Source organism: Mauremys reevesii, linkage group 9 (assembly GCF_016161935.1).
Source record: "Mauremys reevesii isolate NIE-2019 linkage group 9, ASM1616193v1, whole genome shotgun sequence".
NCBI classification, from domain to species: Eukaryota; Metazoa; Chordata; order Testudines; family Geoemydidae; genus Mauremys; species Mauremys reevesii.
This window is the reverse complement of record NC_052631.1, coordinates 52,785,003-52,807,981: the sequence shown is the minus strand read 5'-3', so window position 1 is coordinate 52,807,981 and position 22,979 is coordinate 52,785,003. Positions and strand designations below refer to the sequence as shown.

The window sequence follows — 22,979 nt, the reverse complement described above, 5'->3', positions numbered from 1 at the left end:
GAACCACACAAAAATGAGGAAGCTACTTCAACAGAAATTAAAAGGTACAGTGGCAAGGGTAAAATGCCTGCAAACTGTACAAAGACTATTTAAACCATCATAACAGAGGCTCAAACTAAATGCATACCTCCAAATTAAAGAAGAAAGAAAAGGCACCATGGATAAACAGAAAAGAGGCATTTAGAGGCAAAAATTGGAAGTCAAATCTTAAGGAAAATAGAAAAGAGCATAAATTCTGGCAAGTCAAGTGTAGAAGAACAATAAGGCAGGCCAAGAAGGAATTTGAAGAGCAACTAGCGAAACACAGAAACTAACCATTTTTTTAAAGTACATCAGAAACAGAAAGCCAGCCAAACAATTAATGGGGCCACTGGACATTCGAGGTGCTAACGGAGCGCTCAAAGAAGACAAGGCTGTTGCGCAAAAGCTAAATGAATTCTTTGCATTGGTCTTCACTTCAAGAAGATATAGGGGAGAGACTCGCACTCACGCCATTCTTTTTACGTGACAAATCTAAGGAACTGTTACAAATTGAGGTGTTAATAGATAAGGTTGTGGACCAAATTGATAAAATAAACTGTAATAAGTTGCCAGGACTGGATGGTATTCACCCAAGAGTGCTGAAGGAATGTGAAATATGAAATTGCAGATCTACTTAATATGGTATGTAACCTGTCCCTTAAATCAGCCTCTGTACCAGATGACTAGATAATAGCGAATGCCTTTTTAAAAAAAAAAAAAAAAAAGCTCCAGAGGCAATCCTGGTAAAGTTAATTTCAGCACCAGGCAAATTGGTTGAAACAATAGTAAAGAACAGAATTATCAGACATAGATAAATACAATATGTTGGGGAAGAGTTAACATGGCTTTTGTAAAGGGAAATCATGCCTCACCAATCTATTAGAATTCTTTGAGGGGATCAACAAGCATATGGATGAGGGTGCTTCAGTGGATATAGTGCACTTGAATTTTCAGAAAGCCTTTGACAAGATCCCTCACCAAAGGCTCTTCAGCAAAGTAAGCTGTCATGGAATAAGAGGGAAGGTCCTCTCATGGATCGGTAACTGGTTAAAAGACAAGAAACCAAGAGTAGGAATAAATGATGAGTTTTCATAATGGAGAAAAGTAAATAGTGGGGTTCCTGAAGGATCTGTACAGTGACCTGTGCTGTTCAATATATTCATAAATGATCTGGAAAAGGGAATGAATAGTGCGGAAGCAAAATTTGCAGACAATGCAAAATTACTTAAAATAGTTAAATCAAAAGTTGACTATGAAGAGTTACAAAGGGATCTCACTAAAGGGAGTGTCTGGGTGACAAAACAGCAAATGAAATTCAATGTTGATAAGTGCAAAATAATGCATATTGTAAAACATAATCTCAACTATACAGGCAATACGATATAATCTAAATTAGCTGTTACCACTCAAGAAAGATCTTGGAGTCATCGTGGATAGTTCTCTGAAGACATCTGCTCAATGTGCAGTGGCAGTCAAGAAAGCTAACAGAATGTTAGGAACCTTTAGGCAATAGATAGATAGTAAGTCATTATGATATTTAATGTCACTATATAAATCCAAAAGCAAAAGTATAACTGCGTTCAAAAATGAATTAGATAAGTTCCTGAAGGATAGGCTATTAGCCAAGATGGTCAGGGATGCAACCCCGTGTTCAAGGTGTCCCTAAACCTCTGACTGCCAGAAGCTGGGATTGGATGACAGGGGATGGATCAATCGATAATTGCCCTGTTCTTTTCTTCTGGCAGGGGTCACCGTTGGAAGACAAGATACTGGGCTAGATGAACCATTGGTCTGACCTAGTCTGGCCTGTCTTATGTTTGGGGGAGTTAGAGTTCGTACTTTGGTATGGTACTGGCATAGGCCCCATAGTGTAGACAGCCAAATAGGAATGAGGGTTGGGAGGAAGGGACAGGTGTCAATGGAAGCGATAAAAGGGACAACAAAGAGAGTGGGGATACTGGAGGATAGAAGAGAGAGATGGTAACCGCAATAAGGATAACTAGGAGTTGTTCAGAGCGGTCAATGGAGTTACACTTGTGTAAACAAAATCAGAATCAGGCCTGGAAAGTGCATAATGGAAAGACTTCCAGTGGCCATGGGTCAGGCCCTAGTTGAAGGCTGGTAAGGAAAGCCCAGTTGCTGAAGGTAAAGTGATGTTGGCAATTTAAGAAGCACTCTTCCTTCTGAGTCAGGAATGAAAAATGCTCCAGCAAGATGTTAAGTGGGCAATGTGATGCCACGGGTGTCATTGCTCAGATGAGGTGTAAAACAGAGGTCCTGCCCACTCATGGTCATGAAAGAAGCTCTTGTGCTTTTTAGAAGGATATTTTTGTTAGGCCTTGTCTTCTGGTCATAGTCAAAGGCATTCTCTGGACCTAAGATTTCCACCATGGTGTTTGTAGGAGAAATTATCTCTGTTTCTGGATAAAAGCACAGTGCAATGTTGCTGATGCCCAATGATAGCTGCATGGCAGTGTCAGGGAGGAAATGATCCTTGTATATATTGGGTCAGAACTAATAAGCCTGCAAGTCTGCCTTTGGGGGTGATGAAATCTGCATCATCACTACAAAGTGTATTTAATCCACACGTAGCAGAGCGAAGACTCACCACCGCAGCGCCTCCTGCTGGTCAGTTGGGAATTAGCTCGTCCAGCACTCGGAGCACCTCCTGGTGGCCGGTGACTCGTCTGCCTCAGGCCCCATGTCCCTCCCAGACCTCGGTAGCCCTTTACCTCAGGGTTCTGCCCCAGCAATACCCCCACACTCTGGGTCTCCCCTCCCAGGGGAACCCCCAACCCTGTGGCGTTTCACTCATTTGCACTGGAAGAGAATTTGAGTTTCTGTATGTACAGACACTACACAATGTGCTTGAGCCACAGAGATTGTAATGAGCACACGAGACCTTGTGGGTATGGCAGGCAGGGCACTCATGGAGCTGAGAGAGGTACCACGCAGCAGAGGGAATGACTTTCTAGCTGCTGTTAGGGTGACGGAAGGCAGGAGTGTTTACTGGTTGGTGGCCGCAGCTCTGCAGGTTGTTCCTGAGAGGTGACATTGCTAAAAAAGGGAGAAGAGATCTGACAACTGATTCCTCTGTCTCCTTCCCCTTGGCAGTAACTGGCACCAGGTGAGCGTCACCATCCTGCTGTCAGCCATTGCGGATGGATATGTGTGTGCCTCGCTCTACTCTGGTCAGCAGAAGCAGTGGCAGGTTGCGAGGACAGAGTCATATCTTACGTTAGTGGCCTGCCCCCTGGAGTCTGTGCAGGATCTTGGGTTTCTTTTGGGCAGACCTTTTCTCCCTCCTCTCTTGTTCATCGTGTGTGCTGGGGGGCGGCTGTTACCAATAGAGCAAGGCCTTGTTCACACTGCAGAAGGACAGACTTGGGGGGTGGGGCGGGTTGTGCCAGGCCCTGAGTCAGCTGAGGTCTGTCACACTGCTGCTGACTGGAGAAAGCAGGATGATGATGCTTTCAATAAAGCCACGTCAATTTACACTTGTGGGGACCTGTCCTGTCGATTTCAATGGAGCCATGTCGATTTACACCTGCTGGGGTTCTGGCCTGTTGATTTCAATGGAGCCATGCTGATTTACACCTGCATGGGATCTGGCCCAGTAGTATAACCTAACAGTTCCCTAGTCCTTTTGGCCCAGCTCCACAAACTACTCCTACTCTTTCCTTGAGAGAACTAAAGTCCCAGCACCTTGGTTACACCTCTGTTACATCCAGTCAAGGGACAGAAACAATACCATGTGACAATATATGACTATGCTGACCAGCCACAGGGCGACAACAGCTAAAATTGAATGGTGGATACAAGAAATTAACACACTTTTCCAGTGATGCTTTGACCCAGGTTCTGATCCCTTGCCCATGCTGGGCAGCACCTTACTCTGAGTATTTCCAACTGTGTCACTGGAACTGTTTGAGGCATAAGGCACTGCTAGTGTGGCCCTTTGTGGACCAGCACCGTGTGGCATGGCCCAGAAGGCACTTTTAATACAACAGGGAGGCCGTGTGCTAGGTCTGGAATGTAGACCCTGGTGGTGATGGCAGAAAAGCTTGTGTGGATTGTAACTTGTATCTGACTCAACTGACTGTGCTTATGACTGATTAAGACACATGGTTCCAGCAGTCGTGTGGATTGAGAGCTCAGTTGTGCCTTTGCCACAAGCACCAAGCAAGGTGGCAGCATATAGTGGTCTGCTCCAGGAGCAGATCAGGGGCCAGATTGTCACAAGTGGGTCCCTGGTTCCCCTTCTTCCGCAAGAGAAGTAACCTGCATCGGCCCTATAGTGGCTACAGATTGTGTCGCCCTCTGTTGGAGCTTAGCTGCACTGGTTGGCACTTTGGGGGCAGGGATGTAGAATGAAGGCTCTGCCCCTTCCTTGCTGCTGTCCACCTGCCTGTACACAAGCTGCTGTCTCTCTGCACTGCTGCCTGCAATACAGATAGCCTGCTCAGGGGAGTGAGCAGTGCTTTGCACTCACCTGCACAGGGGGAGTTACAGTTTCACCCTGACAATTACCAATAGCAAACAGGCTTGTAAAAATCAGACTGTATTTGTGAACAGCTCATGAAGAGCAAAATGAGCAGAATAAACTAATCACTGGGAACAATTCATGCATTTCTAATAAGTACACGCAACCCGTACTTATCCGTATGTGTCAGCTCTTACCTGTTGTGCAAACTTAAACCTACTGTGCAAAACTATGCCTGTCCCCTGCATGCATGCCTACAGACACACACTGGCAGAATTTGACTTTCCCTATACAGATATGGCAAGTTTCCAAGCCCAGGAAGTGGAAACAGAAGGCAGCTATAGGAAGGTCAAAGGAAAGGAGAAGGATGAAGAAGATGACTGTTGATAGAACTGCAATAAAGCATGTATCATGCATTAGTGCACTCATTTCATCTTGATGTTGTTTGTGGGCCCACAGAGGGGGCAGGCTGTGTCTGTGGGGCCAGCCAAAACAATAAGAATATTAAAAAGATGACATCTCTATAAAGCTCATCACATTTTAAGAGGGGAAATGTGTTTTGTGGGACCCTGTCAAGTGTGGTTATTCTTCCTGCAGCATTCAGAGAGCCAAAGCAAACATGGTTAGCACTGGCGCTGTGGGGATATTAGATCCATGGAAATTATGAAATGCCAGAGACTTTATTTCTTTCAAATAAAGAAAATTACGGCAGGGGGCATGGGCTAGGGCCAGGAGAAGGGAATAGGGAATTACCAGCTGGAGTTTTGTAAATTTTTGGAGTAAGCTTCTATTTTCAAATTTGATAAGAAAAATGCCACCTCCATATCCCTGGAGAACTTCAGAGCAAGTTAATATAGACAGGGCGATGTCTCTTTTTCAGCAAAGCTTCCCTGGGGGAGTAATTAAAAAGTGAAGCTCTTGAAGGAGGATTTATTTTGAAAAATCAAAAGTTTGGCTCCCTGGCACAAATACCTTCTCCATGTAATGCACTGTAATGACAGTTCCTCTGGTGATGGCCTTGGGGGAATGTGACTTTGGGGGCTCAGAAGTTAGGAGAGAGCTCTAAATTAAATGTGTACGGTGACTAATAGAGGTGGAAAGGGATCTTGATAAATTGGAGAACTGGGCAACAGACAAGAAAATGAAATTCAACAAGGACAAATGTAAGGTGCTACACTTTGGGAAGAAAAACCAAATGTACAAATACAGAATGGGGAAAAATTGGCTTGGCAGCAGCACTGCTGAGAAGGATCTGGGAGTTGTGGTGGATCACAACCTCAACATGAGTCAGCAATGAGATGCTGTTGCAAAACAAGTAAATGCAATTTTAGGTTGCATTAACAGAGCATAGCATGCAAGTCACAGGAGGTGATAGTACCGCTCTACTATACTCTACTCGGCCTCAGCTGGAGTACTGTGTCCAATTTTAGTCACCAATATATAGAAAGGATGTGGAGAAATTGGAAAGGATCCAGAGGTGAGTGACAAAGACGGTCAAAGGGATGGAATGTGAGCCATATGAGCAAAGGCTGAAGGAACTGGGTGTTTAGTTTGGAAAAGAGGAGATGGGGGGAGGGGGGACAGACACTCAAAAGGCTGCCATTAAAAAGATAGAGATGAGTTCTCTCTTGCCACAGAGGGCAGGACAAGAGGCAATGGGGTCAAACTACAGCATAGCAGTTTTAGATTAAATCTCAGGAAAGACTTCCTAACTGTAAGAACAGTAGGACAATGGAACAGATGCCTAGGGAGGTTGTGGACACTCCTTCACTGGAGGTTTTCCAAAGAAGGCTGGATAATCACCTGTCTTGGATGGGTCAGACCCAACAAATCCTGCATCTTGGCAAGGGGTTAGACTAGATGACCCTTGCGGTCCCTTCTAATCCTATGATTCTATGATTTCCATCCCATGAAAATTTTTCTAAGATTTAATTTTTTTCCCCATTCTGCATCAGGATGAACCCAAGATCTTTTAAATTTTTTCCTGATTAACTGGGAGCACATATGTCACACCCCAGAATAACCACTAACCCACAGCACTCACTGGGGCTCAGGGAGACCTGGGTTCAGGTCTTTATTCTGCCTGACTAACAAGGACTTGAATCTGGGTCGCCTACATTTCAGGTGAGTGTCCTGACCACTGGGCTACAGACTCAGGGTATGTCTACACTATGGGATTATTCCGATTTTACATAAACCGGTTTAGTAAAACAGATTGTATAAAATCGAGTGCACGCAGCCACACTAAGCACATTAATTCGGCGGTGTGCGTCCACGGTCCGAGGCTAGCATCGATTTCTGGAGCGTTGCACTGTGGGTAGCTATTCCGTAGCTATCCCATAGTTCCCGCAGTCTCCCCTGCCCCTTGGAATTCTGGGTTGAGATCCCAGTGCCTGATGGGGCAAAAATCATTGTCGCGGGTGGTTCTGGGTAAATGTCATCAGTCAGTCCTTCCTCTGGGAAAGCAACGGCAGAGAATCATTTCGTGCCCTTTTTCCCTGGATTGCCCTGGCAGATGCCATTAGCATGGCAACCACGGAGCCTGTTTTGCCTTTTGTCACTATCACCGTATGTGTACTAGATGCCGCTGACAGAGACGATTCAGCAGCGCTACACAGCAGCATTCATTTGCTTTTGCATGATAGCAGAGATGGTTATCAGCTGTTCTGTACCATCTACCATGCCATTGTAAATTGGCAATGATATGATGGTTACCAATCCTTCTGTGCTGTACTATTTGCTGCTGTCATAGGTGCCCCTGGCTGAGATCAGCCAGGGGCGCAAAAGACAAAAATGGGAATGACTCCCTGAGTCAATCCCTCCTTTATGGTATCTAAAAATAGAATCAGTCCTGCCTAGAATATGGGGCAAGTGTACTAGAGAACCAGTGTATCAGAGAACCAGAGAGCACAGCTGCTCCGTGTCAGATCCTGCAGAAATGATGAGCTGCATGCCATTCACAGGGGGTGCCCCTGCAACAACCCCACCTGTTGATTCCCTCCTCCCCCAGCCTTCCTGGGCTACCGTTGCAGTGTCCCCCATTTGTGTGATGAAGTAATAAAAAATGCAGGAATAAGAAACAGTGACTTGTTAGTGAGATAAAATGAGGGGAAGGCAGCCTCTGGCTGCTATGATAGTCCAGACAGGACATTAAGCAGCGTGGGGGAGAGGAGCCCAGCATCCCGCTGCTATGATAGTCCAGGCAGAACAGAATCTTTTCTTTACACATGAAGGGCGGGGGCTGATGGCGCTCAGCCCCCTGTTGCTATGATGAAGACGGTTACCAGCCGTTCTGTACCATCTACTGGGAAGTAGTAGCACTCATGGGCTGATGATGAGGACGGATACCAGTCCTTCTGTACTATACCATCTGCCACAAGGCTGATGATGACGATGGATATCAATCATATTGTACCATCAGCCACCAAGGAGGGGGGGCAAGGATGCTACAGTTCAGTGCTGCAGCATCGCATCTATCAGCAGCATTCAGTACACTTAGGGTGACATTTAAGAGAGTCAAGAGACGATTTTTTCCCCTTTTCCTTCTGGGGGTGGGGGGTGGGGGTAAATTGACGAGCTATGCCCTGAATCACCACGGACAATGTGTTTGACCCTACAGGCATTGGGAGCTCAGCCAAGAATGCAAATGCTTTTCGGAGACTGCAGGAACTGTGGGATAGCTTGAGTCCTCAGTCCCCCCTCCCTCCCTCCATGAGCATCCATTTGATTCTTTGGCTTTCTGTTACGCTTATCACGCAGCAGTGTGCTGAGTCCCTGCTGTGCCCTCTGTCTGGAGATTTTTTTAAAATGCTTTGGAATTTCGTCTTCTGTAACAGAGCTCTGATAGAACAGATTTGTTTGCCCATACAGCGATCACATCTGTATGGTCCATGCTGGAGCTCTTTTTGGATTTGGGACTGCATCGCCACCCGTGCAGATCAGAGCTCCACGCTGGGCAAGCAGGAAATGATATTCAAAAGTTCGCGGGGCTTTTCCTGTCTACCTGGCCAGTGCATCCGAGTTCAGCTTGCTGTCCAGAGTGGTCAGTGGTGCACTGTGGGATACCGCCCGGAGGCCAATACCGTCGATTTGCGGCCACACTAACCCTAATCCGATATGGTAATACCGATATTAGCGCTACTCCTCTCGTTGGGGAGGAGTACAGAAACCGGTTTAAAGAGCCCTTTATATCGATATAAAGGACCTCTTAGTGTGGACGGGTGTGGCATTAAATCAGTTTAATGGTCCTAAAACCGGTTTAAACGCGTAGTGTAGACCAGGCCTCAGTCTCTCTTAATGGAGCTGTTCCCTTTTGTATAAATAATGAAGTATTCATTGGGCCAAAGCGGGGAGAGGTTGAATTCAAAGATGGTTATTAATCATTTCTGTTTTGGGGCATTTCAGCCCCATTCCTTCCCTGCTTCATTTCTGTAAGAGTTCCAAGCCTAATTGTGCTCTTAATGAGTGTTTCCAAGGAGAGCATGTTGCGCACTGGATCCGTGCATGAGCACACTGAGGGAGCTGATGCCTGTATTTTTGGAGTTTTAGGAGCAGGGTTGTAGGACCAGGTCTGCATGGGGGTGGTTTGGCACAGAGAGTGCAGGCTGACTTTCATCCCTCTGAAAAGGGAGGAAAAAATGCTCCTGCTTCCAAATCTTCTTGGTTATGGCTTCCTGGCAACTAGAATGTGCTCCAAAAACACGGAATAAATTATGTACTTTTGACATCGAAAGACTTTTCAACATCTCCTTTTGGAAATGTCATTGAAGTGCCTGGTGCTTCTTCATGTCTCTCCAGCTCCCAAACAATATCACATTACAGCACGAAATCAGAAACCAATAGATTCGGAGATTGTTACCATGCCTGCCCTTGCAAACTGCCTCTTGCATGAATTAATGTTCAGAAATTGCCATTAGCTGAAAACCAGACATAATTCTGGATCACCAAAGCTGATGGTGGGGAAATAAGTCATGAAGAGGCTGAGTATTTTCATTGTCACCATCCAAAGCATTCTGGGCTACATTCAGAAAGTGAAAGGAAACTTTGGGATTGCATACATTGACTTTTCTGCCTATGTTACCCTCCAAAAGGCCCACTTGGCTAGGGGAAATGTGCATAGGTGCTGAGTTCTAGGCCAGCCTTTCCCACCAAAGAGCACTGGCGAATCTCTGTGCTTTGTAACTCTTATTTAGTAAGACGTCATATTGTAGTTATTAATGTGCATAGCAGTAGCACCAAATTGAACTTGGACTCATTGTTGACTTGAGATATTATTAAAACTCTTAACACCTGGAGTTATCTTGCATTTTCCACGCAGATAAACGTTCGCACAGCAGCCTCTAAATCAAAAGAAACATTATTGTATCACCATTACTGTTCTCTTACTACTCTCCACTTCTTTAGCACCTTCCATTCAAGTCTCACAATCCCCCTGTGCAGTTCTATAGACCAGGGATATATAAAGAGCCCCTTACCTGTCTCCCTCCCCTCCACCCCCAAAGGCAGCCAGCCACTCACCCATTTTGGGAGTTTAACACAGCTGCTAGAGTGAGAGAATAGGGACTTCCGTAGATGTTGGAACTAAGGGCTCTGAGTGCACCCAGCAACAATACAAAACAATTTAGGATGGGTAGTGAAGGGGAATTACAGGGGGATTTAGGCAGAGAGGACATAATTACAATAGAAAAATGCTAATTTGTAATAACAAGAACAACTAAGAGATACTTTGCAGATTACAGACATTTGTAAATGATCAAGTTCAGTAATGAAAGAAACCACCAGATTACAAAGGCACTTTGTTCATTTATTTTGACAAATGTTGTTTAGTTTAATTATGGCTAAAATAAACAAAACCTCTTAAATGAACCACCAAGATGTCCATATGCCTAAAAAGATGCCCCTATCTCATTAATATAACTGTCTGGTCCTTCTCCCTAGCTCCCTTGTACCCATCTAAAATGAGATTGCAAGCTCTTTCAGATGGGAACCTTGTCTTTCTATTTGTCCTCCAAAGCACCTGGCACCTCTTTGGGTTCTTTAACAATTCTAAATTTTCATAACACTTTAACTTTTCATGCAAATACTTGTCAGCATACTTGCACACAAACTGGGGTATAGTTTTGATAGGTAATTGAGCTTTAACAATTGTTCGCTGCAGCACTTTGCTATCACAGCTTTGTTGAGAATTGGGCTTGTGATAGATTGCGCAATTTCCTGCAATATCCTGGGAAAACCTTACTGAATTAAGTTTATGTCTCATTGTGGGTCAGGGACTGTATGTAAATCCATGGGGGAAGGGGAACTTAGGGTCTAAGAGCAGTGGGCAGGGCTGGCTCCAGGGTTTTTGCCGCCCCAAGCGGCGGGGGGGAAAAAAAAGCTGCGATCGCGATCGGCGGCAGCTGCACTTTGGCAGCTGGTCCTTCCCTCCGAGAGAGACTGAGGGACCCGCCACCGAATTGCCGCTGAAGAGCCCAACGTGCGGCCCCTTCCCCTTGGCCACCCCAAGCACCTGCTTGCTGAGCTGGTGCCTGGAGCCGGCCCTGGCAGTGGGGGAGAGTTAGGCAAATTCAGTCAAGTTGCAACACCTCCAGAGAGCTACCAACGCTTAGGGAGTCTCACCTATACTGGTTCAAACTGAAGTCTCCAGAGACCAATAGACAAAGGATTTTTGAATAAAGAACCTGAGTTTTAAACTGACTCAGGGTCTGCTTTCTGATCCAGTGAACGAACAGAACTTCCTGTCCACAGGGGGCCCCAGTCCCTTCTGGGAAGAGTTGGAAGGACTGGCTGGGTTCTGGTTCTAAGCAAAAGGAGTTATGAACTGGTAACCTTAGGAAAGCCCCTGGGTGGAGCTGGAAGCAGTGTTCACCAGTCAGAGCCTTTGTTGGAGTTAGAGGACGATCTCTGGTAAGCTTATCGGCATGCATGTAGGTTCTGTTATTGTTTTTAATGTGTTTTCTCTGTAGTGGTTTTCTTGAGAATAAATGTGCTCTATTAGAAAGAGCTGAGTGGTAACTTAACTGTGGCAATGATGCTGTTTGCCGTCTCGGAGGAGAAAAGCAAAGCAGGCCCACTGAGGCAGTCTGACTTTGCTGGGGATTCAGAGTTTAGGCAGGGATCTGTGCAGCCTGGAAATACCCCAGTCTGGAGGGAGTGAGATGTGTGCCTCTGTTCAAGAGAGGCAACGGCTGAGGAGCAGGAAATCTCCCTTGCTGGACCATGTAGGGGTCATACTGGTGCAGTTGCCCTGAACTTTGACAAGGGTCACACCACTTTTTTTGTGGGAAGGGAAAGAAGTGATCAAATGTGTGAATTAATGGGGTTCCACTATACTGTATCTAAGTTGGAATTTTCCCAGGACATTAGGAGTAGCACTCTATTCTTTTTTTAACAGAATAAATCAGTTGGTGTCTATAATAACCACAAGTGGCCAGGACCTCAGTTTGACACTTCAGGTGTAATCTGTGTCGTTCAGCAGCACAGTCCCCCTAATAACAGGTTGGGACACTAGTCCTGTACTGTTTCAGAAGGAAGATTGTCACCCACTGAATCCTTCACACCACATTCTCTCACACTTTCATGTTTGTTGATGCTTTCCCGTGCAAGTGCTAGGCCAGTAAGAGTGTGAGGTATTTTGAAATCACAGCAGCTAATGTTGTGGCTATACCCATATAGCTATTCAGTGTATATTAATATTTCTTCTGCAAATACCTTTGATATATGTGACTTTTTTGGATGCTATATTTAATAGCTTTGTATTTGATGCAGAAAACATGTTTAGAATAAACACACATGCTAATTCCTTGTGAGTGATCTTTGAGTTCTCATAGCCATTAATGCCAGAAGGGACCATTATGATCACCTAGTCTGACTTCCTGCACATCTCAGAGTACAGAATTTCAACCACCCCACTCCCATAATAGACCCCAAACCTCTGGCTGAGTTACTGAAGTCTTCAAATCATGGTTTGAAGACTTCAAGTTTCAGAGAATCCACCATTTACTCTAGTTCAAACCAGCAAGTGACCCATGCCCCATGCTGCAGAGGAAGGTGACACCCCCCCCCCAAGGTTTCCCCAAGGGAAGATTCTTTCCTGACTCCAAATATGGTTATCAGTTAGATCCTGAACATGAGGTTGAGACCCACCAGCCAGACACCTGGGAAACAATTATCTTTAGTAACTTAGAGTGAGTGTCCCATTGCCAACTCTTGGAGATATTTGCTAATAGCAGTCACGGAGGGGTTATATGCCTTTGTAGCCAATGCCATCTGACCATCCCCTCTATAAACATATCAAACTCAGTCTTGAAACAAGGTAGAGAGACAAGCAGGTGAGGTAATATCTTTTAGTGAACCAGCTTGTGTAAATGGGAAAGTCAAGCTTTCAAGCTACACAGAAGTCTTCTTCAGGTCTGGGAAAGGTACGGAAACTGTCACAGCTAAATACAGGGTGGAATGGATTATTTAGCATAAGTAGTTAGCACACATATTTCAAGGGACCATTCAAGGTGAAGTGGCCTGTTAATACTTCTCCAGTCATATCGGGGAAAGGAGAGGAAAAAAGCTGATGGGGTGAGTGGGTTATAGATTGTTGAAATAAGCCATAAATCCAGTGTCTTTTTTTCAGTCTATGACTCTTAGTGTCTAGCAAAATTATGAATTTAAGCACCAAGGCTTCACTTTTGAAGGTGTCGTGCAGGTTTCCTTTGAAGATGAAGACTGAGAGGTCATATATAGAATGCTCAATTTGTGACAAATGTTCACCCAGAGGTGATATGGTGTTTTTGTCTGTTATCATTTTTCTGTGTGAGTTCACTCCAGAGTGTAGTGACTGTCCCATTTCACCCATAGAGTTGTTATTGGGACATTTAGTGCACTGGATAAGGTACACCACTTGTGATAGGCATGTGTGGGATGCAGGAATCTTGAAAGGTATATTATGGGCAGCGTTGATCTTCGTGGCAGTGGAGATCTGTCTACAGGTTTTGCATCTGTAGGTTTTGCACTGAAACAAGTTTGGTTTTCTGCCCCAACTGCTCCCCTTGGAAGGCTGTTTCAGAACTTCACTCCTCTGATGGTTAGAAATCTTCATCTAATTTCGAGCCTAAACTTGTTGACGGCAAGTTTATACCCATTTGTTCTTGTGCCAACATTGGCCTTTAACTTAAATAACTCCTCTCCCTCCCTGACGTTTATACAGTAACTCCTCACTTAAAGTCACCCCGGTTAAAGTTGTTTCGTTGTTACGTTGCTGATCAATTAGGGAACATGCACATTTAAAGTTGCTCAATGCTCCCTTTTAACGTCGTTTGGCAGCCGCCTGCTTTGTCTACTGCTTGCAGGAAGACCAGCCCGTTGGAGCTAGCTGGTGGGGGCTTGGAACCAGGGTGGCCTGGCAGCCCCCTATCATCTCCCCTCTCCTCTAAGTTCCCTGTGCAGCAGCTGCCCAGTAGGCTATCAATTGCTGGCAGTTCAGCTGTCCCTCCCCCCACTGCCATGTGCTGCTCCTGCCCTCTGCCTTGGAGCTGCTCCCCGAGACTCCTGCTTGCTGTGCGGGGGGGAGGGGAGGAAGAGGAGGGTTAATGTCAGGGTGTCCCCCTCCCCCCTGCTCCTGCACCCCGCTTACCCCATCTTCCATAGAGCAGGGGGGGCACACGGCACGTCTCAGGACAGAGGGAGCTTGCTGGCAGCAGCTGCGGTCTCAGCAAGCTGATCTAATTAACAAAGCAGTGTACTTAAGAATAAAGTCAGCATACTTAAATGGGAAATGCGTCTCTCTCTCACACACACACACACACACACACACACACACACACACACACACACACACACACACACACACACACACACACACAGTCTCTCTGTCTGCGATGCTGTCTCTCCTCCCTCCATTCCTGCTGCCTTGTAGAGTGTGAGAGTTAACCCTTGAGTGCTCAGCCAATTGCTTGTTCATCATTTAGCAGTAAGGCATTCCCTGGGAAATATCCCACCCTCTGACTCCTCCACCTCAACCAAGCTTCACAATCATCATCACTGTGTACCAGTATTAAATTTTTTGTTTAAAACTTATACTCTGTGTGTGTGTGTGTGTGTATATATGTGTCTCTTAAATATATCAGAGATACAGTAACTCCTCACTTAACATTGTAGTTATGTTCCTGAAAAATGCTACTTTAAGCGAAATGATGTTAAGCGACTCCAATTTCCCCATAAGAATTAATGTAAATGAGGGGGTTAGATTCCAGGGAAAAAAATTTCAGCAGACAAAAGACTATATTATATTTACATTAATTCTTATGGGGAAATTGGATTTGCTTAACATCATTTCGCTTAAAGTCGCATTTTTCAGGAACATAACTACAATGTTAAGTGAGGAGTTACTGTATCTCTGATATATTTATAGAGCGCAATCATCTCTCCCCTCAGCCTTTCTTTGATTAGGCTAAACAAGCCAAGCTCCTTAAGTTTTCCCTTGTAAGTCTTGTTCTCCATTCCTCGCATCATCTGAGTAGCCCTTCTTTGCACTTTGTCCAGTTTGAATTAATCTTTCTTAACCATGGGAGGCCAGAATTACACAGTATTCCAGATGAGGTCTCATCTCTGTCTTTTGTACAACAGTAGTAACACTTCCCGATCTCTACTGGAAATACCTCACCTAATGCATCATAGGGTTGCATTAGCCTTTTTCACAGCCATACCACATAGGTGGCTCATAGTCATCCTGTGATTGACCATAGTATTGAGTTAGTGTGTTTTTCAAATCTCTATGGTTTTGGAAATTGTATCAGCAGAGACTGGGGAGGTGGGCCTTGGAACAATCTGACCAATAAAAAAATTGATTGGCTGGAATATCCTCTTCAGCTGTTACAGTGTTTCTTGAGGGATCCTAGCCATTTGTTACTGTTTTAGCTACTGTGTAGTGCTTTAATCCTGTCATTAGAAAGTAAGCAAAAATAACCCAATAAACCTAGTGAAGAACATTCCGGAGGCTGAGGGGACAGGATAAAGACTTTGGCTGCCATTTGATTCTTTGTTGCTCACAAATGCCCATCTACAGTGAGCTAATAGCAGTTTTATGCAAAGTAGTTGCTTTCATTACTCCTCTTGCATGTTCCTTCATTGAATTGCCATCAAATGGCTAGTGTCTGCAACATCTGGCAACTCCTGGTTATCTAATCAGACTAGCTCACACTCTCTCTTTGTTTATATTGATTCTTCAGGATACTTTTGTCTTATAGGCAGTAATCCAAGCTGAGTGTCTAGTGGTAGGGCCGGCTCCAGCTTTTCTGCCCCCCGCCCCAAGCAGGGGGAAAAAAAAAGATGAGCGGCGGCACTTCGGCGGCGGGTTCTCCCTCTGCGGCAGCAATTTGGCGGCAGCTCAAAGAGGAAGAGAGGGAACGAGGGACTCGCCGCCGAATTGCCACTGAAGAGCTGGACGTGCCACCCCGATACCGGATGGAGTGCCGCCTCTTTGAATTGGCCGCCCCAAGCACCTGCTTCCTACGCTGGTGCCTGGAGCCAGCCCTGCCTAGTGGGCATCATCCAAACCACCTGAAGCCAGTCCAAGTACACAAAGTGCTTTACACAGGGTAGCCAGGGTGCATGCCATTGGGAAAGCAGAATTAGGAAGGAACCTCTTTCAGCTGCCTTCCTGAGTGTGAATGGATGGAGTGTGCTTACTGGCCAGACTCACCTGCTGTCTGGGGTTTGGCTTTAGTGCTCACTCAAAACCATGTCTCAATATCAGCCTGAGGTTCCTCCTGAATTCTGGATGTGTCTAGGTGTCCCTCCTGGAGCTCCTCTATCCCATCCCCTGGCAGAACTCACTCTCTCCTCCTTCATATTCAGAGTAGTGTTAACAGATCACATGTGCCACATGGTCAATAGCACATCTGCAGCTTTATGCAGGATTTTAATCTCCATTCTTAGCCAGGTATAGAAGCTGCAGATGATTCACAAATGTGTTTTTATATCTCTGGACAGATCACCTGCAGGTTTTGAACTCTTGACCTCTGGATCTAAAAGCCTGGGCCTCTGTGGGTGTGTCTATATTGCTCTGTAAACCCTAGTCTGCAAATAATAAAATCATAAAATGTTTGGATATGTTCGTTTCTATCTTCTTTTAATATCTGGAAATACTGTGAGAGCAAGAGGCCTTTGTGAATTTTGTCTGACAGGCTAAAGGGCTCAAATAAAGATAAGATGGTCCACTATCTCCCAAGGAAATTGCATAAAAGTGGTTACTCCTGTTTGCTCCTATTAATTTCCTTTTCTTGGCTTCTCAGAGATGCCTCATATCCTGATGCAGCGGGCAAGGGATAAGAGGCACTTTCCATTATCTCAATCACTGCACTGTTTATGAGACACTTAGTATGTTTCTTTGCAAAGTAATCCTACTAGATGCGATGGATTTTGCGTGGGTGACAGGCTGTGTATGTAGGGGACACCGCTGGATGCTTTTACCTCCTTTGTTTAAGAGTAAAGCTAGGCAAGGTTTTGCCAGCTACTTCTAGCCAGGCCATGCAGGGGCCTCTCTTTCCCCTGAAGAGACTAATTTAGCCCATTAGCTCTTTTTGTCACAGAAGATGGTGCTAGTTCCTGCTATGAGCTCTGCTGTTAAAACACTTTTCCCTCCTTCCATCCTTTGGATCACAGAGAGATTCCAAAGGCCTGTGTGGACTCATAAGCTTGGCCTCCCTGTTGGCTCACTGTGCATAAAGGGCTTGATCCAGAGCCCAGTGAAGTTGGTGGAAAGTTGGTGGAAAGACTCCCACTGACTTCAAAGGGCTTTGGATCAGGCCCTTGGTGTGCTCAGTTTTACACCTGGGAGAAATGCTCCAAAGGTCAGAACTATATATCTGTGCGGCCAGAGTCCGGGAGCTCTTGGGTTTCCTAGTAACGTTTGTGGGAAGGCTCAGCTGGAGAGGAGGGAGGCAAGGCGTTAGCCATGGAGGCTTGGGTGGGAGCAGCCACAGTTACTGGCTATCCATCAGGCATGAAATGTCATGAGGGTAGTGAGGGTAGTGAGTCATGAATGAACCCGTGAGGAGGGTGGTAATGTTGGGGTGCTTCAGATTGTGCCCAGCAACAACATCTCTCTTCACGGCTTCACTTTCTCTCTCTTTCTTTCTGTTCCTCATTCCCATCCCCTCCGTAGCTCTGCTGATCCAGTTTCTTCTTCCTCACTGGCTCTGCTCTTCCTGTCTCTGTGCAACCAGCAAACCTGGATTCCTCTTCCCCCCTGCACTGCTAAGTCCCTCCTTGTTCCCTTTTCTTCTCTTCTCAAAGGCCATCTGCTTTCCTCTTTATTTCTCCTCCTTTATTTTCGGGCCATCTGTTATGCATGTGTTTAGGAATGCAACAATGAGACCTTTCCTGCAGTACCTATGTTCAGTCCTCTCTGCTCCGCATTGAGCATGTGAGCGCAGCAGGAGTGGGGTTCCCCTGGGGGACCCTGCCCTATTAGCTCGTAGCTTTCCCATATCAAGCAAAGTGGAGAATGTTCCACTGCTTATTGCTTTACTTCCTTCTTTGCTTAAATGCTTCAGGCCAGTCAGGGATGCTTCAAGAAACCTCCCACTGACCGTATTTCATACTTCCCAGAGGGCTGGATACCCTGGACAATCCAAGGCACATGTGTTATATTCTCCAAGCAGATTTGATGAAGGTCTGTTGCCTTCAATATATATGCAAAAACAGTCATTCACGTCTCTGTCCTGAAGTTGTGTAGGAATCATTTGTGTTTAGTGAGTTTCAGGGATGTCAAGGCTGAATGAGCACCCATTCATCAACCCAAAGTTACTTTAAAAAGGGAGGGGGGATTAACAGGGAGGGATATAGCAACTCAAGGACAGAAAAGCAGGGAGAGCAACAGTGAGAGAGCCCATTGAGAACCCCAGCATTCTCCCAGGGGACTCTTAGACTCCGATAGGGTGACCAGATGTCCCGATTTTATAGGGACAGTCCCAATATTCGGGGCTTTGTCTTAAATAGGTGCCTATTACCCCCCCCCCCCATCCCCATCCTGATTTTTCACACTTGCCATCTGGTCACCCTAGACTCTGACAGCCTTTGAACAAACAGGACACCTTTGAAAAGGTCTTGGCAGACGGAACAGGTTATACAACCAGCTACTGTAGTTACTTGATCTCTTAGTATTAAAGATTTATTAACAGACTAGATTATAAGGCACCAGGTTTAAAATAAATATCAGGAAAATACAGTAAAATCAGATAGTTTTTAAAATGCATCCACTTGCAAAGCATTTGTCAGCTCTGGGCCCAATATCTGGCTGGAAATTTTAGCTATAAAGCTATGCTACCAAGGTCACCTAAAAGGAGAGTGTTTTTTTGCAAGAACTCAAGGAAATGCAAGGTGTTTCCACTTTTGCAGACTAGTATATTATGGAACAGTAACACTTGTAGGTCACCTTGAGTGAAGGTCAACACACAGTACAAAGTCCAATCAACACACAGTACAAAGTCCAATCAACACACAGTACAAAGTGCAATTTCCACAGAGTAGAAATTAGCCTCTGTCTAAATAGGATACACAGCTCAGCAAAATTTCTGATCTGTGAATTTTGTATCCTATAGCTGAGTCTCTTGCCATTGTAGCTTGAAGCCTCTTAAGACTATTGTTTGAGAGACACTGTACATTTCCTCCAAATGCTAATTTGGATCTCTTCATGCAGGAAGTGGGCTAATTCGCTTATGAGGTATATCCCATCCAGAGTCAGATCCTCGATTTGAAGTCCATGGAGCTATCATACTTTACAACAGCTGAGGATATGGATCCTGGTATTCATTTGATCAAGCCCATCATTGTCATTTCGTTTATACTTGATATATAATCACAGACCAGAGAGAGACTGTTGATTAATGAAACCTCACCCTGCCAGAGATTAAAGTCTTATTATAATGATATCTGGAGGGTGCTCTCTGTTTATGAATTAATTACTGCAGCCTGACTGAATAAACGCTGAGGCCAAAGGACAAGAAGTTTATTAGCCCAAGTGATGGTTAGTAGTGACATAACAGGGAGGAGGCTTATGTTGTTGTTGTTATTATACTGACATTTTAAATTAAATATTAAAGTTTGAAGTAGAAAAAACCTACAAAAACCTAAATGAGCTGCTTGACCTGCTAAAAGCTACACTTAAAAACAATCAAAAGGGAAAACATTCTTTTGGCCATATTAATTTCCCTTATCCTTTCCTTCCCATTTCTCCTCCCCGCCCCTACCTCCATCTCTACAAATTGGGAATCTGAAGCAATCTTGATTGCTGTCACTCAGCTTGAAAATTCAGAGGACAGGAGCCAATCAGAGCAGAGGGACTATAGTAGTCAGAGTTAAAAGACTTACATATTCAAAGTACAGGTGTTGAAATATACCCATGCAGTGATTCTGCCATCTTCTTCACTCTGCCTGGCTAATCACCATGTGGTTATTGAGAAAACACCATACAGATATTATGGTAATTAGACATTAACAGCTAGAACGCAGGGAACTGTGCAACTGTGAAAACCCTGTACCATTACACATCAATTATTGTCCAGTGCCCATGTCATAACTATAAAGGGAAGGGTAACAACCCTGTGTACTATACTATACAATCCCTTCTGGCCAGAGACACCAAAATCCTTTTACGTGTAAAGGGTTAAGAAGCTCAGGTAACCTGGCTGACACCTGACCCAAAGGACCAATAAGGGGACAAGATACTTTCAAATCTTGGGGGCGGGGAAGGCTTTTGTTTGTGCTCTTTGTTTTGGGGTTGTTCGCTCTTGGGACTAAGAGGGACCAGACATCAATCCATGCTCTCCAAATCTTTCTGAACCAGTCTCTCATATTTCAAACTTGTAAGTAACAGCCAGGCAAGGTGTGTTAGTTTATCTTTGTTTTTCTCAACTTGTGAAAGTTCCTTTACTAGAGGGAGGTTTATCCCTATTTTGCTGTAACTTTGAACCTAAGGCTAGAGGGCGTTCCTCTGGGCTCTTTGAATCTGATTACCCTGTAAAGTTATTTTCCATCCTGATTTTATAGAGATGATTTTTACCTTTTCTTTTCAATAAAATCCTTCTTTTAAGAACCTGACTGATTTTTCCATTGTCCAAAGATCCAGGGGTTTGGGTCTTTGATCACTTTGTAACCAATTGGTTAGGATATTATTCTCAAGCCTCCCTGGGAAAGGGGGTGTAAGGGCTTGGGGGGATATTTTGGAGGAAGAGGAACTCCAAGTGGTCCTTTCCCTGTTTCTTGTTAAATCACTTGGTGGTGGCAGAGTACCAGGTTTTAACCTAAGCTGGTAAAAATAAGCTTAGGGGGCTTTCATGCAGGTCCCCACATCTGTACCCTAGAGTTCAGAGTGGGGAAGGAACCCTGACAGCCCATGAGTAGGACTGGTCAATGCAATTCCCTTTCGGTCCAATGTTTGTTAACTTTCTTCTTTGTGTACTGAATCAGTCTATTTAGATGTCTATAATATGCCTATCTTATGCTCAAACAGGAATGAGAGCAATGAATGTACCATCCCAACCTACACAACTCATTAGGACTAATAACTCTCCTTGCCTCGACCCACTCACAGCCCTCTCAGCCCACTTTTAATTGTTCTTCATTAGCATCTTCCTGCATTCATTGATGGAAGTAGTATCCTGAGAGAATTCACGTAGTGTTAGTAAAAATCCTGATGGAATTGATCACTTTTGCCTAGAGAATATGCTGGCATGTCTACAGCACTAACTGGTGGTGATGGTTTTTGTGATAGGGACGCTCGGGGAACAGAAACTGGACTGAAACCACTGACTTATCACAGGCCACCAAAGAAACAAGACAAGAGACAAGCTCTTGAGCCACACAGAGCTCTTCTTCAGCTCAGTGCAGGTCAAAGGCTTGTCTCTTTCACCAACAGAAGGTGGTCCAATAACAGAGAGCACCTCACCCACCTGGTCTTTCCAATATCCTGGGACCAACATGCCTAAAACGCTGAAAATGCCAAAATACTGGTGTACTGATGATATACTGATGGGGGCAATACAAAAACTCAAACAGAATGGAATAAAAGCCACTTCATGCCCAGAAAATGACATTATACACACACACTTGTCTTCAAACTCCTGGAAAAACCACCAGAATAAGGGTATCAACCTAATTTTATTGTTTATTGTTTTCTCAACTGCCTGAAGAAGGCATCATGGCTAATATATCCCTTGAACTTGCTTTTCTGCTTTTAGCATCTAGCTAGTAGGTTTTTGCTTTTTTGACTCTTCTTGTATTCTGCATGGTCGGAAGTAGGATTGAGACAAGTCAGAGAAGATATGTTTCCAAATAGAAACAAAGTTCTCCCTGTTTGTCTCTGCCGCGGTGAGTAAGAGTGAGAGATGGTTCCAGGAGGTGCCATCATGTCTGCTTGGCATTTCTCTCTGTGATGGCACTGCAGTCAGTCAGAGGGCATGCTTCTGAGAGGACCACCTCATCTGAACAAGGAGGGTGGCTGTGGGCACACAAGCTACGGACCTGCTTCATCAGCTGAACTGGCTGGGGATCACAGCTGTCAGTGGTCAGAGCCCCAGTGTATTATATGGGCTTTCTACATGGGTGAGAGAGATCTCCAACGAGGGTGTAAGCCAGTTGACCAACTCACTGGCCAGTGCATGAACAAATTCTCAGTAGCCACAGGATTTCAGTCCCTTTCTTCAGGGACTGAGTTACCTACACACAACAGCTGACCCTAAGTTCTATGTGTAAACAGTGCCCTTTCCCCTGGTTCAGGTTCTCCTGTAGGTCTCACTGCCCAGGTGCCCTCCTGGGAGTTGCGATGAGTCTCTCTCCTCCCTTCTACAGGAGCTTTCCTCCAACAGACTAACTTCTGATCTGCCCTTTGCAAGGTTGCACTTCTAAACCAACTACTTGGGGGCTAAGGAGAGCCGCTCTGCTCCGTTCTTGTTTTTAGCCAGCTCCCTGCATTCAGGCTGCCCTTTGTGACTGTAATAACACAAACTCTCTTTTGTTGTCATTGCTGTCTTAGCTTTATAATAAAATCAGGACTCACCTCCTGTGGATGAAGAAGAGGGTTTGGAGGTCAACATCTCTGGTGCACCTTTTAGACTGCAGAGCTCAGCATTCACCAGTTTCCTTCTCTCCTCTTTCTGTTCCAGCTTGTCCAGCAGGGATGTTTAAGGCCAACCAGGGTGTGGGGACCTGTGCCCAGTGTCCCACCAACAGTCGCTCCACATCGGAGGCCTCTCCCATCTGCACCTGCCGCAATGGCTACTATCGTGCTGATTTTGACCCACCAGAGGCTGCCTGCACCAGTAAGTAACAGTGTCCCAATTATTCAGATGGGGAATAGAGAGCTGCAGTGTACCATTAGACCAGGGGTTGGCAACCTTTCAGAAGTGCTGTGCTGTGCCAGGACCCAGGCAGTGTGAGTGCCACTGAAAATCAGCTCACGTGCCGCCTTCGGTACATGTGCCAT

At 45.2% G+C, this 22,979-nt stretch overlaps 1 protein-coding gene and 1 long non-coding RNA gene across 6 annotated transcripts in view; one reads left to right on the top strand and one right to left on the bottom strand.

The window, feature by feature from the left end:
- The window catches only part of EPHB1 (EPH receptor B1), a 393,781-nt gene that overhangs the window by 294,762 nt on the left and 76,040 nt on the right, over positions 1-22,979 (top strand). For all 5 annotated transcript variants that reach the window (XM_039489198.1, XM_039489199.1, XM_039489197.1 and 2 more), the window contains exon 4: positions 22,660-22,815. In XM_039489198.1, coding sequence (XP_039345132.1) covers positions 22,660-22,815 — 156 coding nt within the window. The remainder of the gene's footprint in view (positions 1-22,659; positions 22,816-22,979) is intronic.
- LOC120372267 overlaps positions 9,744-22,979 on the bottom strand; it is a 76,399-nt gene continuing 63,163 nt past the window's right edge. The window contains exon 5 of the long non-coding RNA XR_005584823.1: positions 9,744-9,843. This is a non-coding gene — a long non-coding RNA (uncharacterized LOC120372267). The remainder of the gene's footprint in view (positions 9,844-22,979) is intronic.